A 19,988-nucleotide genomic window follows, 5' to 3' on the forward strand; every position below is an offset into this window, starting at 1 on the left:
TTTTAACTTCAGGGTCTTGCAACGCTCCCAAAAGCACTATACTTTTTCAGAAACACCTCGCCGCTGGCGAAAACCATTTCATACTCCTGGTGTCTCCAACACTTTGAGCCTTTTTGAAATATTTGTAATTTTAATGGTTGGTCACTTCGGATTTCGCATACAAATTGACTACTTTATGTACTACAAGATTGCGGAGGGAGTCGCAGTTCCTGAGGTGTCTGTGCAATTAATTAGCTACTGTGTGTTACACTTTACCTTCTGTCTTTGTACACCTCACAAGAGAGCTGGCAGTAAGTCATATGCGAAGCTATCCCTACTACACCCTCACACACCCTCACGCTCACACCCCTCACCCTCACACCCCCCCACCCTCACACACCCTCACCCTCACACACCCTCACACACCCTCACCCCTCCTCACCCTCACACCCCCTCACCCTCACACACCCTCACCCTCACACCCCCTCACACGCCCTCACACCCTCTCACCCTCACACAACCTCACTCACCCTCATAACCTCACCCTCACACACCCTCACACACCCTGACCCTCACACCCCCTCACCCTCACTCACCCTCACACCCCCTCACCCTCACAACCCTCTCACCCTCACAACCCTCTCACCCTCCCACACCCTCACCCTCACATACCCTCACTCACCCTCACACACCCTCACCCTCACACACCCTCACACACCCTCACTCACCCTCACTCACCCTCACACACCCTCGCCAGCATATCATAACAAAACATAGCATAACAAAACACAGCATAGCATAGCATAACAAAAAAAGCACAGGATAGCAAAACATAGCATAGCATAACAAAACAAAGCATAGGATAGCAAAACAAAACATAGCATAACAAAACATAGCATAGCAAAACAAAGCATAGCATAATAAAACACAACAAAACATAGCATAGCATAACAAAACATAGCATAGCATAACAAAGCATAGCATAGCATAACAAAAAAAAGCATAGGATAGCAAAACTAAACATAGCAGAGCATAACAAAACAAAGCATAGGATAGCAAAACAAAACAGCATAGCATAACAAAACATAGCATAACATAACAAAACATAGCATAACAAAACACAACAACACATAGCATAACTAAAGATAGCAAATTACAACAAAATATAGCATAGCTTAAAAAAACACAACAAAACATAGCATGGCAAAACAAAACATACAATAGCATAGCAAAACATAGCATAGTATACCAAACACAACAAAACATAGCATAGCATAGCATAACAAAACATAGCATAGCATAGCAAAACAAAGCATTGCATAATAAAACACAACAAAACAGCATATCATAACAAAACATAGCATAGCAAAACAAAGCATAGCATAACAAAACGTAGCATAGCATAACAAAACACAGCATAGCATAGCATAACAAATCAAAGCATAGGATAGCAAAACATAGCATAGCATAACAAAACAAAACATAGGATAGTAAAACAAAACATAGCATAGCATACAGCATCACTCAGCACCACTACAGCATCACTCAGGGGCACCACAACATCACTATGCGCTACCACAGCATCACTGAACGCCACAGCATCACTCGTTCGCCAATACAACATCACTCAGCACCACCACAGCCTCACTCAGTGCTCAATATGTTGTCAGCATGTTCTGAATACTGTTGGTTCTGTTAAGTATGTTTAAAAATGTATTTTAGGAGAATGCCTCTTTTGTATGATCACCCCTATTTAGTTTTGGATGGATGTTGCTGTGTATTTTTTACTCTGCTTACTGGAACACTGATAGCTGGTCCCGCTTCATGTGCTTTGACCCCAACACAGGTTGAAACTTGCTACACTGGCACATGTAACTTACTTATAAGTCCCTAGTATATGGTACCAAAGTGTGCCCAGGGCCTGGAAGTTTTTATTTTTTAAATTTTATTTCTCATAAGCATCAGAATCTGTTGTATCAAACTCATAACCCAACTAGGGCAACCTGTAACACTTATTAACCCCCGCAATATCTAGGTAGTACTCTCATTTGCCACCATTTAGAATTATTTAAAAGAAATCATTAAATTAATTAATTGTGGGTTTGCACCTGCCCTCCAATGTGATAGACCTGAGAAGGGTGTACTTTCAGGAAGATTTGTTGATCATTTATATGCAGCAACATACATTTTAATGATTTCTTTTAAATAATTCTAAAGGGTGGAAAATGAGAGTACTACCTAGATATTGCGGGGGTTAATAAGTGTTACAGGTTGCCCTGGTTGGGTTATGAGTTTGATGCAACAGATTCTGATGCTTATCCGGGGATCATTTGGTTTGGCACATTGGAGTAAGCATATATATCATTGTGCTTCCTTTCAGTATATGCATCCTGTGTTGTTGGGATTCTCCACTACACGTGACGATCAAGTTACGATCATTAGAGATTTTTTTAACTTGGTACATTGACCGAATTGCGGCTTGGCCAAGGCCATGACTGGGAAGGACAGACGTCCTGAAGAAGACCGGGGTGACCTTTTGAGGCACAGTAAGTCGGTCGAAACATGTTGGCACAAGCAGTATTAGGAGGGGTGTTTTGAGAACCTAATTTCTCCTCTGAACACGACCCATCCTATCTTTCTTTTAATCCTAGTTGTGGAACCTATGAATAAAGGGTTGATTGGTATCCCCAAACTAGTTTTAGAGCACTTTCCCTTTAACTGCACTTTTGTCGTATCACTATTCCCAGTCACAGGGTGATATTCATCACTTTTCCACAGTATTTGTTATATTTCTCTATGTGTTGTGTCTTGTGATTCTGTACAATTTTTTTTTCACCCCCTCCCTTATGCTCCCCCCTGAGTGTGGATACACCAGGGCGTATTGTAAGCAGACCCGATGATAAAGCATGTCACACACTACGGTGTGTGAGTGAGGGCAGTTTTTAAAAACAGATGAATTTTTATCCGTTTTGTATTATCACCCGTGTACTCTAGTCTCTCCACCCCTCCTTTGTGTGTACAGCTTTGCTTTGGGGGTTTAGGGGTGGTAGAGTTTAGTTTTTGACCCTCTCCCCTTCTTTGTGAATGATGCTTTAGGACAGCCACCAGCCCAGCAGACATCAGACACATCAAAACAACAACAAAAAAGCATAGCATTTCAATCTCCACAAGCTTGTTCCTCCCTATCCTTCCTTGAGGGCAGATGCCACAACAAAAAGAAACATTGGCATTGTTCCAATGGTTGTGGAAGCCACTCCATCTTCTCAGAGACACCCGCCTTCCAACCACTGAAATATCTCATCAGCAGTGACAACCTAGTGTGAGATGTAAGCAGGAAATTAAAGTGCCTCCCCCTTCCCAGGTGCACCATACTGCTCATCAACTTCCTGCAATGCTACAGGGGGAGTGGCCCACAATCGTGATTGCAATAACTGTAAATGTAAGACATAGTAGTCATACATGTATCAGCTCTCCTGCTCACATACAATGATGGTTCAAAAGATATATGAGAGTTGCGAAAACCCGCAGGATTCAAGATCCAAGGCCATTAACTCTCTTCCATACTTTGCACCAGTAAGCCTCAAATGGCTCCATCTTGTTTTATGGGATCTGAGTCAATTCCTACTTTGTCGACCTTTGTAACCACGTATTGTGGTATATATTAAGGATATAATCATGTTGCATAAATACATTTCTAAGATCCACAGTGAATAATTGTAACTTGGGAGCACTTCTGTTACTTCTAACTTAGTGGAAAATGTGTTTTTTGTATTTCATATGGTACAAATAATACATAACTAGATTAGTAAGAGTGACAGATGCCTACAATGTGCTTTTTCTTCGTCCTGTCTAATTCATGTGACTGCCTGTCATTCACAGCAACCTGGATCTCTGTCAGGTCTCACAATAAGCAGTTGGGTTTGTGTTGCAGATGACACAGCGCAAACCACCTCAGACTATGACAGCACTCATGAAACCAACAACAGCGACAGTAGCGACATTGTACAGAACGATGATGAGCCTGATTCCACAAAAGACCCGGCTCAGATGCGAAAGGGATCGATCTGTCGGACGCACCGGCCCGAGAGTCTCATATTACACCCTTTAATACCACCAGAGGTAATTATATTTGTTGTTTTGAAAACATGTATTTTCTTAGTATAAGGGACCCCAAACAAGATGTGGTATTTCATAATGGATGCAACTGCACAACATTACACTGTCCGACTCGTCTTATTATAGCCCCCATTGGCACGTTGTCTATGAAGAAGCATCACTGTGCATTGCATTGAGCAGAATCTACTTTTGCAGCCTAACGGTACACACTAGGGGGAAGAGTTGGTAGGCAATATATTGTGTGGCTTACTTTAGTTTTACAGAAGTACATTTAGTTCCTCTGAAAAATGTTTTATCATTTCCCCCCACACAATGCTCATTTGGGGCGTGCTGCATTATTACCAAGGATTAAACGACACTAGTGCTCCAGCACACAAAGCTTCTTTAAATTAGAAATGTGACGTGAGTCTGGATATTCACAACTAAGAAAGTTATTTATTTTTAGGCGGAAGACCTGTGGGTCTACAATGGGGATGGAGTGCCGAAACAGGATTTTCTTTTTGTAAAGCAAAAAAAGTCATGCTTCCCTTTCAATTGGAGGCTTCCCCCATTGCGGATGGAGCATTATAATTGTTTTACTGTTCCTTACCAGCAGGTTTCATCTCGCAGTAAGGAACAGTAAAAAATGATTACATGTCTGCTCATCTAAATTGGGCAGGTGGCAATGTACTCATTCCTCCAGCGGCTCTTACCAAAGGTCCACCCGCATTTAAGTCAGGCGAGCGGACCTTCATATTGGCGATATGTATACTTCGTCGCAATGCATATCATCAATATGTAAATGAGGCCCTAAGTCAGAATTAAGTCAGTAGTAGGCCGCAAATGCAAACAGAAAAAACTTTGTGATTTGGGACTAGATTATTTGTGAGAGAAGACACATTTAATGGCATTTAAATAGACGAGGTTGACTTTGCCAGCCACTGGGCAATACTACTGGTAGACTTCAGGGGACAGTTTCATTTTACAAAAAATTACCTCCCTTATAATGAATGTGCTTGCTTGTCCTCAGATTATGCTGAAGTGCTTGCTGGGTGTCCATACTAGACCAGGGAATTCTTTTACAGGCTTAGCAATGCAGCACAATACTAAGGGAATGAACCATTGCCCTCCTCCATTCTTCATATAACAATTCACATTTTCATGCAAACTCAGATTTGCACATGTACATGAGTAAATGCACATGTAATGAAATCTGTTGTGAATTTGAGCATGCATGCACATTTCCATAAGACAAATGATATAACTGATAATTATTTATGTGAAATATTAACCATTTTACCCAATCTTCTTTGATGCAGGAAAAGCCAATACTCGCTCCAGAGCCGCTTGTTATGGATGGTTTGGACTCTATAATGAAGGAGCTAAACAATTGGAACTTTCCAATCTTTGATTTAGTGGAAAAAACGGGAAAGAAATGTGGTCGCATTCTTAGTCAGGTAAGTAGGGGTTAATTGAACTTCACTGACGGAATGGCAGATCACATCATGTACAATATGGGCTCTCACCGGGCTATCCGGATTGTTCTACTGACATACACAGAAGAATATCAAATAGTTGCCTTATCTACAATGTTTTGAAATCTGCAACCACTTACACTCAATGTAAGCAGTTTGTAGTTTTCATGCTAAACTTATGCCCAGATTCGGCTTCAGTTCCCATTGAGGGGCCGTATCTACATAAGCTGCGCTGGCTCATGGCAGAACTGAGCGCCTGTTTTATGTGCCTTTGGTGTGTAGTGTGAATTAATTGAACCCAATGTTTCTTGCACTTAGAGCATTATTTTGGACAGCACAGGTCAGAAACAGAAAGAGGCAAACCCTGCCCTTGATTTCCGAGATGTAATCTTGCTCTTATAATACTCTCCTCAAAAAGCTGGCGCATAAAAACAGGCACTCAGTTCTGCGCTGAGCTAGCCGAGCAATCGATGTTTTGTTGCAAAGTGCCCTGTGTATGTTAGTGATATATATTTTGTTGTTGACTTTACATATGTCAGCCAATGCTGCTGCCCAAAACAGCACATGTGTTAGAAATGGGGGTCTTTAGTCGGCAATGGCTGGCCACTGTCCAAGTAGGGACCCTTCTTCCATAGGTCAGAGTAAGGGGGCTACACCCTTTGATAACCCCTGCTCAACCCAGTGGTAACGTAGCACAAGCAACTAGGCTTATCTCAGAGGCAGTGTGTAAAGCATTTATGATCATACATAGCAACACAGTGATGAACACTACAAAGGGACACCACACAAGTAGTTATAAAAAAATAAGTATCTTTATATATAGCCTTAACACAAGACCAATAATGTTAAAAAGCCACAATACTGTAAAATAGGGTTATTCTTGAAATGCTGTAAAAATAGTTCAAAGTGTGTGTTGGAAATGGGATCCCCGGCTGGCCAGGGCTTTCGCCAAAGTCAGTCAGAGACCACCACACCTAAGTCAGGGCAAGGGAGTTACACGCCAAGATAACCCCTACTCACCCTCTAGGTAACGTGGCGCGAGCAGCAAGGCTAAACTTGGAGGCGATGTAAGTTAAGTATTTGCGCACGCACCCCAGCAACAACAACCAAAGGCCCACCACAAAGGAAACTCCACACAAGGTTATATAAAAATAGCCTTTGTATTACACCAAAACACATTAGATAAAACACACACTTTACAATGTGCCAGAGGCACGGGCAGAATTTACAAGGGGATATTTACAAGACAGGGCCACCTGGACCACTGTCAGGAATCAGAAGTAACACTTTCAGAAATAATACTTTTGCATGTAAAATCACTGTAGCACACAATATAAAAATAGAGCACACAACCAGTAATCACTGGTAACAGGACCTCACTAGCACCACCTGTACTAGGGAGAAAACAACCACCTACACATCACAGTACCTGTAGGGGTGTAAGAACAGAACACATGATGCAATGCATAACATTCATTCAGAGGTGTAAAGAAAGTACAATTGCGCCAAACTCACGTAAGTCACCACCTGTGACTGTCCCTAGGCCAACTGGCCTCTCTAGGGCTAGGACGCCCTGTGTCCAGTGTCCAGGGGCCTAAACGTAGCAGTTGCCCACAAAGTGCTGGGCAACTGGTGCAGACAATGGGCCAATCGTGGGAGCCTCATTGGCTCGGCAGAACTAAATTGTCCTCCTGAGCCTCTCAGGGCTCTGTAATCAATATGGCACTCAGGAGCCTCACTGGGCTTTAAACACGAAATGCTGCCTTGGTGGAGCCCCTCACGGGGGACTCAACTTTGCAAATGCCCCCTAGAGCCTCTCTGGGCTCTTAAATTGGATGGGCCAGGGTGGGGCCTCTCTGGGCTCCTTCTTCAACTCTGCCCCCGAGCCTCTCAGGGCTCATAACCAAAGAAATGCTCCCACTCGTTGGAGCCTCTCCGGGCTCGAAGAAGGAATGCCCCCGGGGCCCCACTCACCGGCTTGTAGGCTTCATTTCTCGGCTCCGGGCTGTGTGGGGAGAGACTTCCTGCCCCTCTCTCTCTCTCTGGGCATAGGCTGACTCGGCAGCCAATAGCAGAGCAGCCTCCCTGACGAGCCTCCCTCCTTGGCTCTGGGCACGCTGCTGAGGCAAATCCCGGGGAAAGAAGCAGGGTGTGAGAAAAGCACTCCGAGCGCTAGCAGGCCATAAAGCTCCCCTTGGTCTAGGGTTTCAGCGAAGGCCCAAATCAAAATAAAGCGCTCCCAGCGCTAAAAGGCAATTAAAGCGCTCCCCAAGCGCTATATGCAAAATAAAGTGCTCCTAAGCGCTATGGACACTAAAGCGCTCCCAGGTGCTTTAGGAGAGCACAAGTCCAGTTAAAAGTCCTTCAGGCAGGCAAGGGGGGGGGGACAAGGCTGGGCCCAGAGCCAGCACACTGGGTCTCCAGGCAGGGAGACACCCCAAGTGGCGGTCCTCTGGCCCAACGGCAGCAACAGCCCCCTCAGGATCCTGGAAGAGAACAACATCTGTGGGGACACAGCCCCATTTTTATACACCATTTCCCTTTGTCTGAGGGTGCAGAGTGGGGGCGGAACCAGTCGCAGCTGGTTCTTGAGTACTCTGTTTACCTCAACCACCCTCTCTATTCACTGGCAGGGCTTGGGTCATTAGACACACCACAGGGGGGCGGAGCCAGCATTGTGTGGGGAAAACCCAGCCCATCCAGGACACAGGTACACTCCTCCCACACATGACTCATGCTAATCTCCCACTCACCACCGGGCAGACCCATCCAGACTTCCTGGAGCCTGGCATGCCAGCCAGCTCCAGCCAATCACACGCCAGCACCCTCACAGCACACGTACAGCCATGTCTAGATATGGCGCTTCCCCACTAGACACATACAAGCCGCACATACCGTTGCGCAGCATTCACTCTCACGAGTTCACACATACCAGACTCAAGCCTGTACACCCCACGCATCAGGAACTACCAGGGACACATACATTCCCCATGCATTCCTATGGGCGGGCAGGCCTAGCTCAGCACATGCACTCAGAGTGCGCACGCACTTTCCACTGGGACACAGTGAAAGTGCGCAGAATCCCAAAAATCACCATTACCAGGTCACCATTTCACGCAAAAAGTCTAGGGGTGAACCTGCCCTAAGGGCCAAAGTCCAACACAACCCCCTTCCAGCCAAAACGCAGGGTAGAACAATCACCACCGTGATGGACTTCCCTGCTTGGGGCGATAGAACACGGACGCGGGCCCGCAACTGCAGGGACACCCTCCTGTTCTACGCCACGGTGAACCCATGGGATTCCTTCTCATCACACTGTCTGGACCAACTGGGCTACCCCACTGGTACTCCCAAGTTGTCCACGGCCAGGACCAGGCCCTGGGCCACCCAGGTGCCACTGGTCCATGCCAATTCGCAGAGGGTGGGGTAGTAACCCCTGGCCCATAGGAGCCATTTTCCACTCTTCCTGTCTGCAAGACAGGACTAGACTGCCACTGGTTCTCCAGCCTAGGGCCTACAACCTCAGGCGGACCAGGAGTCTCGGGGAAGGCTCTCCTCCCCTTACCTCTTCTTCTAGGGTTCCTCCTCCTCCTACGAGGGGTACACCTAGAACGCCATTCCAACCCAGGGCTTATCCACTCAGGTTGCACCGGGGTCAGAGGTGGGCTCTTCCACCCTCTGCACCCTCTTCCAGAGGTCTGCCCTCTCCCACCTGGAGAAGTTCCTCTGGAAGAAGAACCGGTCAGGACACTGGTTACAGTCATCCTACCCTTCAGGTCAGGCTGATCCTGAACCTGGCCTTCCAACCTCTGGTCTAAAACCTTCGGTGGAACAATTGCCTGGCACTCCAGGACTTCTGGGGATTCACACACAATCCCCCTGAGGCTAACAAATGTCACATCTGTTGTGTGACTGTCTGTCTGGCGCAGATCTCCCGCCCTCTGTCCACCTGACAGTGCGTGACGATCCCCCAGACCAGAAGTGGCGCCACCCGGGTCCCTCCAAGAAGATCTAGCCCAACTGGCTAGTCCCTGGTCCACTGGTGCATCCACTGGGAAACTCATCCCCCAATCACTCCTCACGCTGGACTCCTGTACCCTCCCTACCGGAGCGGTACTGCCAGCCTCTAGAACCACAGGAGCTCTGGTTACAGACGCTCCAGGTCCTCTACTCACTAGGAGATCTTCCTCAAATGGACTAACAGGACAGCCTAGGTCCCCAACCTGGTGTTCCCTACAGAAACCATCCAAGTCCTGAGGCAGGGCGTCGGGCGTCTGGGGAACCTCGGTCTCCCCCTCACTCCTGCTCCACTGAGCCAGGCAGTGAGCCCCTACACCCTCCTCGCTATCCTGGGACCTAGCTGGGCTACACTGAGCCTCTTCCACCACGCTGGGCTGGAAGATACCTGAACCACTACTTTTGGAGTCACTCCCTAATGACTCTAGAGAACCTCTAGTCCTTTCCCAGCGGTCTGCTTCATCTGCAAGCTCACATGCTTCAGACAATCCACACCCCAACAGGTGTGTGCGCAACCCTGGTGAACAACAACTGAGCAGATGCTCTTTGACCATCAGACCAAACAAGACGTCAAAATCATCTTTCGTGTGAACTTGCACCCAAGCCCACAGGGTATCACAACATTCATCCTCAAAATCCTCCCAAGACTGGTGAGACAGTTTCCTACTGTCCCTGAACTTCAACCTTAACTCCTCCTCTGGGGAAACAGGTACCAGACTGGGGGAACTGGGACTGGGATTTCCTAGACTGAAATCTAAATAGCTGCCACCACTGGACTCAACCCTCCCTGGGGGATCCAGACACTCAACACTGCGCGCAGGGCATAGTCTACCCTCCAGAGCTACTTTGCCTCTGGTGGCGGCCCTCTCAGCCTCCTCTATCCTGTCCTGCGCTAAGACCCTCTCGGTTTCCAGCTGTTGCTTCTTAACCTCCAGCTGTTGCTTTCTAATGCCCAGCTGTGCCATAGCCTGGGCATGCTCCAACCTGAGCTTTTCTAAAGCCAGCTGGTGCTCCCTTTCTCTCCTCCTATCTTCCAGCTCCTCTGGGGACAGGTAAAGGGATGAGGCGCTGCCTCCTACGCTGGACCCAGCAAGGGACTCCCTATCTATGGGGTCCTCACTATCTGCTGGCGTCCCTGTGCTGTCATCTTCTTCCTCCTCTTCTAAATCTTCAGGGCTCCCCACAGACCCACCACCCTCCTGGTGTGAAGCCCGGGCCCTTTCCTCACTGCGCTCAAGATCCCACTGACCCTTTTGCCATAGGATCAGGCTGCTCCTTAGTTCGGACTGAGTGTCTAACTCATCCACCCCTATGTCTCTCTCTTCACAGAACCTTACCAACTCTCCCATACTGTATCTAAACAGAACACAGAAATCAAAAGCAGGCTCCATTCTGGCGGATGTTCTAAAAGAAGAGATCACACAGGGAACCTAGGGGTCTGAGTCAACACAGGAGTACACAATTCACAAAGGTATCAGCAAGCTCTCTACCCCAGAGAACTCACACTCACTTGCCTAGTGCCACACACCATTCATCCACACACAACCCTCCCCTCGGACTAGTAAGGCAGTTTCTACCACCCCTGACTTCTCAACCTGACCACAAGTGACACAGGTACCGACTCTGGGCGCAGGGTAGGGGACAAATGCACTGGACACAATTGCACAATGATACCTTCAGGAGAAGAACATATGAAACTTCCAAAAAAAACAATCCCCAAAATGTGGTCATCTAAAATGCAGAGTTTTGTGGTGTAGCCAGCCGCTACTGTGGTACAAGGCAAACACAAATCCTCATCCTCATCGCTTGCCGCCAATGTTGGAAATGGGATCCCCGGCTGGCCAGGGCTTTCGCCAAAGTCAGTCAGAGACCACCACACCCAAGTCAGGGCAAGGGAGTTACACGCCAAGATAACCCCTACTCACCCTCTAGGTAACGTGGCGCGAGCAGCAAGGCTAAACTTGGAGGCGATGTAAGTTAAGTATTTGCGCACGCACCCCAGCAACAACAACCAAAGGCCCACCACAAAGGAAACTCCACACAAGGTTATTTAAAAATAGCCTTTGTATTACACCAAAACACATTAGATAAAACACACACTTTACAATGTGCCAGAGGCACGGGCAGAATTTACAAGGGGATATTTACAAGACAGGGCCACCTGGACCACTGTCAGGAATCAGAAGTAACACTTTCAGAAATAATACTTTTGCATGTAAAATCACTGTAGCACACAATATAAAAATAGAGCACACAACCAGTAATCACTGGTAACAGGACCTCACTAGCACCACCTGTACTAGGGAGAAAACAACCACCTACACATCACAGTACCTGTAGGGGTGTAAGAACAGAACACATGATGCAATGCATAACATTCATTCAGAGGTGTAAAGAAAGTACAATTGCGCCAAACTCACGTAAGTCACCACCTGTGACTGTCCCTAGGCCAACTGGCCTCTCTAGGGCTAGGACGCCCTGTGTCCAGTGTCCAGGGGCCTAAACGTAGCAGTTGCCCACAAAGTGCTGGGCAACTGGTGCAGGCAATGGGCCAATCGTGGGAGCCTCACTGGCTCGGCAGAACTAAATTGTCCCCCTGAGCCTCTCAGGGCTCTGTAATCAATATGGCACTCAGGAGCCTCACTGGGCTTTAAACACGAAATGCTGCCTTGGTGGAGCCCCTCACGGGGGACTCAACTTTGCAAATGCCCCCTAGAGCCTCTCTGGGCTCTTAAATTGGATGGGCCAGGGTGGGGCCTCTCTGGGCTCCTTCTTCAACTCTGCCCCCGAGCCTCTCAGGGCTCATAACCAAAGAAATGCTCCCACTCGTTGGAGCCTCTCCGGGCTCGAAGAAGGAATGCCCCCGGGGCCCCACTCACCGGCTTGTAGGCTTCATTTCTCGGCTCCGGGCTGTGTGGGGAGAGACTTCCTGCCCCTCTCTCTCTCTCTGGGCATAGGCTGACTCGGCAGCCAATAGCAGAGCAGCCTCCCTGACGAGCCTCCCTCCTTGGCTCTGGGCACGCTGCTGAGGCAAATCCCGGGGAAAGAAGCAGGGGGTGAGAAAAGCACTCCGAGCGCTAGCAGGCCATAAAGCTCCCCTTGGTCTAGGGTTTCAGCGAAGGCCCAAATCAAAATAAAGCGCTCCCAGCGCTAAAAGGCAATTAAAGCGCTCCCCAAGCGCTATATGCAAAATAAAGTGCTCCTAAGCGCTATGGACACTAAAGCGCTCCCAGGTGCTTTAGGAGAGCACAAGTCCAGTTAAAAGTCCTTCAGGCAGGCAAGGGGGGGGGGACAAGGCTGGGCCCAGAGCCAGCACACTGGGTCTCCAGGCAGGGAGACACCCCAAGTGGCGGTCCTCTGGCCCAACGGCAGCAACAGCCCCCTCAGGATCCTGGAAGAGAACAACATCTGTGGGGACACAGCCCCATTTTTATACACCATTTCCCTTTGTCTGAGGGTGCAGAGTGGGGGCGGAACCAGTCGCAGCTGGTTCTTGAGTACTCTGTTTACCTCAACCACCCTCTCTATTCACTGGCAGGGCTTGGGTCATTAGACACACCACAGGGGGGCGGAGCCAGCATTGTGTGGGGAAAACCCAGCCCATCCAGGACACAGGTACACTCCTCCCACACATGACTCATGCTAATCTCCCACTCACCACCGGGCAGACCCATCCAGACTTCCTGGAGCCTGGCATGCCAGCCAGCTCCAGCCAATCACACGCCAGCACCCTCACAGCACACGTACAGCCATGTCTAGAAATGGCGCTTCCCCACTAGACACATACAAGCCGCACATACCGTTGCGCAGCATTCACTCTCACGAGTTCACACATACCAGACTCAAGCCTGTACACCCCACGCATCAGGAACTACCAGGGACACATACATTCCCCATGCATTCCTATGGGCGGGCAGGCCTAGCTCAGCACATGCACTCAGAGTGCGCACGCACTTTCCACTGGGACACAGTGAAAGTGCGCAGAATCCCGAAAATCACCATTACCAGGTCACCATTTCACGCAAAAAGTCTAGGGGTGAACCTGCCCTAAGGGCCAACGTCCAACAGTGTGCAAATAGGAGTTTAGTTCAAGGCAGTGGTCTCCACGACCCTTTTACTTACAAAGTACCTGGATTTTGTAGCAAAACCAATAAAATGTCGCAAACGATCTGTAGCGATGATTTTCCTCACGCGAGGTCGGCGATGCATTGAATCCTTGCCGCAAGGGAGGATGATGCACCGGTATGCAGATGCGTGTGGGGCAAAGTGACAAGCTTCTTCATGCTAGACCAGCGATGCGTTGAATCCTTGCCACAAGGGGGGATGATGTGCTGGGCCTGTAGCGTGTGCGACCCTGTTGCAATGTGAAGAAATGGCACCAGCGAGGGAGCGACAATACGGGTGCGATGCAATGAAAATGGTGGACGCACGGCGCCCGCACTGCAATGTCGTGATGTGATGATCTCGATGCGATGATCTGGGGTTAGTGAGCACTCAGCGGCCCGCAAACGTGCGATGCGATGATCTTTGGATGTTAGCAAGCACTTTGGGGCCCACAAACGTGCGATGCCATGAGTCTTGGTTTGCAAGTGCTCGGCGGCAGCAGCGTGGTGATTTTTCTTACGCTCTTCAGCTGCAGCGGCTCGCAAACAGGCGTTAGCGGCGATTTCAGCACTCTCTTTTGAGTAGAACTAGAGGCCCTGGAACTCACAGGGGCCTCACCTTCAGATAGAAATCCTCGCTGGGAGGAATCAGGAGGCTGGTGGGGGAGTCAGATGTGCCTGTGACTCCAGCAGGAGGCTAGCTCTCTTCTAGCCCTTGGGTGATTGCTTTAGCAAAATAAAAGTTCTCTCAAAGTCCTTTTCCCTCTTCTTCCAAGTCCAGGGGGAACTACTGCAGGCCAATCCAAGAAATAGCACACAAGCAAAAGGACTGTCCTCTCCTGCAGATTCCTTCAGTGAAATGGACAGAGGTTCTTCTTGACAACCCGGAGCAATACAAAAATCAGGGGTTTGGGCACAGATATTTATACCCCAAAAGTCTTTGTTCTAAAAAGTCACTAGTCACTCAACCCAGCCAGTCTGCGGATGCTTGCGGGGCAAAGTAAAAAACATCTTCACGTTAGGCCAGCGATGCGTTGAATCCTTGCCGCAAGGGGAATGATGCACTGGACCTGTGGTGTATGCGACCCTGTTGCGATGTGAAGAAATGGCGCCCCACAAGGGAAACACCTCAAGACATGGCTATTCGAGCAGTAGCAGCACCCCCCCTTCTCCTCAGCGCCTTGAGACCCTCACAGGTGAGTAGCGCGCTCTACAAATGTATTGATTGATTGATTGATTAATTGATCCGGGTGCGATGTGATGAAAATGGCGGACGCACGGCGCCCACACTGCAATGTTGTGATGCGACGATATCGAGGCGATGATCCGGGGTTAGCGAGCACTCGGCGACCCGCAAACGTGCGATGCGATGATCTTTGGGTGTTAACAAGCACTTTGGGGCCCGCAAGCGTGCGATGCGATGAGTGTTGGTTTGCGAATGCTCAGTGGCAGCAGCGCAGTGATTTTTCTTACGCTCTTCAGCTGTGGCGGCCCGCAAACATGCTTTAGCGACGATTTCAGCACTCTCTTCTCTGGAGTAGAAATAGAGGCCCTGGAACTCACAGGGGCCTCACCTTCGGATAGAAATCCTCGCTGGGAGGAATCAGGAGGCTGGTGGGGGTGTCAGATGTGCCTGTGACTCCAGCTGGAGGCTAGCTCTCTTCTAGCCCTTGGGTGATTGCTTTAGCAAAATAAAAGTTCTCTCAAAGTTCTTTTCTCTCTTCTTTCAAGTCCAGGGGGAACTACTGCAGGACAATGCAAGAAATAGCACACAAGCACAAGGACAGTCCTCTCCTGCAGATTCCTTCAGTGAAACAGACATAGGTTCTTCTTGACATCCAGGAGCAATACAAAATTCAGGGGTTTGGGCACAGATATTTATACCCCAAAAGTCTTTGTTCTAAAAAGTCACTAGTCACTGAACCCAGCCAGAACCATTTCTGCTCAGGCCTGGAGCACTTTGTTTATCAGGCTGCATCCTTTCTTTCGGAAAGAGGGGGTCTGCCATCGGACGCACATTAGGAGGTGGAGCCAGCATTCACCTTGCCAGGCACAGCCCTATTCAGGTCAAGGAGCTACCCCTCCCCAGTACTCAATGCAGATCTCTCTATTCAACCCAGGTCTGACTCAGCCTGCCTTCCCCTCTAAGCGCAGACAGCCAATACATATAACAGCAGAGCACACTGGAAGGCTTAGGCAAGAAAATAGCTACTTTCTAAAAGTGGTATTTTCAAACACAGAATATTAAAACCAACTTCGTTAAAAGATGTATTTTATCATTCTGAGTTCAAGCATACTAAACTTGAATTTCTACTGTGCTCCCTGAGTCAGTTAGGACTATAAGATGTAATAGCCAAACTGCCCATTCTAGCCTATGGAGAACAGGTAGCCTTGCAGTAGTGAAAAACGAAATGGGCGGTAATTCACTACCAGGACATGCTACACATATCAAACCTTGTCCTACCTTACACACACAATGCACCCTACCATAGGGGTGACTGATAGGATGCCAAGGGAAGGTTCACGGGCTGGGAAGTGTGGGCACTTCTCAGCCAAGTTTGTAGTTTTGGACTGCACACAGACACTGCAGTGGCAGGTCTGAGGTACACTTTACAAGCAGCTTCTGTGGGTGGCGCAAACCAACGCTGTAGGCCCACCAGAAGCATTTGGGTTACCAGCCCTGGGCACACACAGGCCACACTACTAGGGACTAACAGGTAAACCAAATAAGGCAATCAGGGATATACCAATTCACAGTCATATTTACACAGGGAGAATGATCCAGCGCTGCTCTAAAACAAACTTCCAAACCATCACTATATATCCTAGGAACTATGAGACTTTACTCTTCGGTGGGGCACATAACAACGCGGGTCACTCATTCACAAAAATCACCCTGCTCCCAAGATGAGTGAAAACCAGAGGATGAGTTGCTGGAATAGCGGAGCGTCCTACTTCATCTATTTGATCTAAATTCTATATATTATATACATCTGCAGTTTATTAGACCTTACCCTGGTTTTAATTCTCGAGGAAACATTAAGGCACCCCACTGTTTGGTCAATGGATCAGCTAGTAAAAGTTAACTAATGGACAACAAGACCAGCATAATTTTCCATTTATTTAACTTGTATTAAATATTTCAATCTCTCCTAGCATGACCTTATTTTATTAAACCTTTATTTCAAATTCAATTAAACATTTTATTAATCCACCTAACGAAAGAGAAATTTAGACTCAAACAGTTTACATTTATTAGCAGAATAGTTCAGAAAAATAAGTCAAAGACATATTACCCATCTTCTCGGCAACGAAACTCAGGATTAAAGCAGAAGAGTTTCCAAAAACAGCCTCTCTATTCTTTCTCGATGTTCACCTCCCATTAGGACTCCGTTCCCATCAAAAAGTTAAAGTCAGGAAAATTTCAAAGTCTTTGCACCAACGAAAAATCAATCAGCCCAACAGCATGTCTTGGTGCGAAAAGTAATTCTCATTGGTCCATTCAAGGGGTGGATGAGGATAACCTCATCTCCTCATTGTCCATATTTTCGCCTAGTCATTGCTCCATACACAATAAGATTCCGATTGCTCGTTATTACATTCTTTCACCCTTCTCCTTTAACTTGTCACTTCTATGTACTTCCCAGGCTCATCACACAGACATCTTAACATGGCACCATTCTGCTCTTCAGGCCATGCTGACCTTGACACCAGCCACACAGGCATAGGCTGCTTGCACATCTCTCGAGCACAATCGCGCATGCGTAGAAAGATATACTTTTGGAATCTCGCAAACCCTCCATGTTTTACTAGGCGGCATGGGCCATAACAGGAAGTATCATAGAAACAAACACAATTAAACGTTAGATTTTGAAGTAAAACCCTTCTGTTTACCCCCCCCCCCATTCTATGTTCACCCTGATAGTGGTTACCTAGCTTTCAAGCCACAAGTGTGCATTGTTTTCTTACCATTCTCCATAATTTCTGCCACAATTATACATTTAGAAAGCATACATGCGTAGCTTTTCATTAGATTATAGCATTTCCGCACTATATTAGTAAGACAATTTCACATAATTAATGGATTACGGTTTGCAACACAAGCATATTAGTATCCCATGTGTGTTTGTGAGTGTGCTTTCTATTCTACGTTGGTTAATTTTAAAACCACATGATTAATACATATTACAGTTATGGGAAGGCGACTTCACGAGGGGAATACATACATTTTGTTTTCACCCTCGCTCCATCAAGAGCATATGCACTTTAGCACTGATCAGCAGTGGTAAAGTGCCCAGAGTCATAAAACCAACAACAACAGGTCAGAAAAAATACAAGAGGCAGGCAAAACGTTTAGGGATGACCCTGCGAGAAAGACCATTTCCAACACAATGCCTTGAAAGTTCCTGTGACAAGCAACCATTTACCACTGCCTAAAGTTGCAAAATAGTGCTGCTCCAGCCCTTCAACTAAGGACAGCAGCAGTCAGCCTAAAACTGTTGCAGAAACAATCTTAACTTAGCAGCCCCAGTGCTCACTGAGTGTGATATGGCCATGGCATTATCCATTTCATGGATTATTCAATTTGTGTTGCTGTTTGAAAATGCTTTTATAAACTTGTCTTTGTTTCCACAAGCAGAGAAAGACATCTTTGGCCATAGCAAGTTGAGTGTTTATTTATAGAAAGGAAGTCTAGAGAAGGGGAGTGAAGCAAGGAAAGAATTCATAATAGTACCAGGAACTTCATGATGTTGCTGTCGTTTTCCAGAAGTCATTTAAAGGACAGCTCTTTCTCTTTCGTGCACTGCCAAGTACATCTAACACAGCACCTCCGGGAGAAAAGGCGAGGTCAAGCCCTAAAAGGCTTTTAAGAAATCGTGTTGCAGAACACAGCTGCGGGGTGCTGGGAAGATCCAGTTCACAGGGCATGCTGTGTTGGGCTGCAGATAGCTACACGTTCTCAGCCACCAGACACGAACGTGATTGAACTCCCTCTGACAGCATTTGTGTATGCACGGCTGGCGGGCGATGTTGGCATGTTTCTCAAAGCTTACGACCTAATCGACTCTTTTCAGTAAAACACATACGGATACCGGGTCTGTAAAAAGACACATGTAAAGAAGCCACCCCGCCCCCCACCCGGAATCAGCTTGCCAGATAATATGCAGTAGAATTGTGCAGCTGTTAAGCCTCCACAAATAACCACATTTGGACGGTCATTTTTCCTGCATTAGTTTCATATTGGGCAGTTCACCATCATCGCACTATTGAACTATATACCTGTGCACTGTTCACTAGGATGCCTGGCTACATCCACACACCAAGGTCCCCTTCACATGCACAATATGCCTCTGTGCTGTAGCTTTTGTAACAAATTAATTTGTAGTTTTTGTATTGATGTTCATCACTTTTCACAAAGAATAAATCTTATACTATACTCAAAAAAAGAAAAGAGAATACAAACTGCAATGTTTTATTCGGAATGAATATTTACACAAAACAAAGCAGCGACTCAATTGGAAAATGCTTTAATACAAAATACAATAACAAAATTCACAAACGATTTATTATAACATAAGATATGTAAAGCGTGGTATTCAGTCAGACGAATGCAGACGTCGGTCAATACAATATTATGTCCCAGAACCAATTGCACTTTTAAATGTTGGGCCGTCAACCCGTAAGTACAATGCAATGATGTCTTATCTTGTTATATATACTCCAGTAACCGCTCCCCTCCAGCTTTGTCTCCACCTACCACATTTCCAAAACCTTTTACAAGAATCATTTGGTAGCTATCGTCTTCTGAGTAAACTTTCTTCTTGGAAGGAAGGCCACCCCACACTGAACAAGTGTGCTATGCCAGGAAATCCAGTCAATTTGTCTTGCGTTAAGAAACTAGAGTTTTCCATATGTGAGGTTTTCTGAAATGTGTCGTCACATTCACTATACATGGAACGCATCACAATGGATAGGACATGTGTGCTCATTTTTGAAGATTTACCCCAACGCATGAGTGCAGATTTGAACATTTTCTGACTTCTCAAAGGTTTCCAAAAGTACACCTTGGAATAGTGCCAGATAGCGATAGAGATTTCCACATTGTGTGCATTGGAAGGGAGTTTTGCACATACATTATAATAATAATATTTATATTCCCAGTTCTGGCAGGTATTTCCGAGACGGATCTGGGATCCGGCAGAAACCTGTGAAATATGCTGAATTTATCTTGGTGTAATTTTCCGGCACCAGGAGAAAATTCAGCAGCCCTTGCGTGTTGTCTCTTTTCTGTTTGGAGCAGTGATGTGCAGACGGCTTT

At 47.1% G+C, this 19,988-nt stretch overlaps 1 protein-coding gene across 3 annotated transcripts in view; it reads left to right on the forward strand.

Moving 5' to 3' along the window:
- Positions 1–19,988, forward strand: part of PDE3A (phosphodiesterase 3A) — a 1,456,379-nt gene that overhangs the window by 1,196,951 nt on the left and 239,440 nt on the right. For all 3 annotated transcript variants that reach the window (XM_078674052.1, XM_078674054.1, XM_078674053.1), the window contains 2 exons: positions 3,911–4,098; positions 5,394–5,531. In XM_078674052.1, coding sequence (XP_078530178.1) covers positions 3,911–4,098; positions 5,394–5,531 — 326 coding nt within the window. The remainder of the gene's footprint in view (positions 1–3,910; positions 4,099–5,393; positions 5,532–19,988) is intronic.

Source organism: Lissotriton helveticus, chromosome 1_1 (assembly GCF_964261635.1).
Source record: "Lissotriton helveticus chromosome 1_1, aLisHel1.1, whole genome shotgun sequence".
Classification (NCBI taxonomy): Eukaryota; Metazoa; Chordata; class Amphibia; order Caudata; family Salamandridae; genus Lissotriton; species Lissotriton helveticus.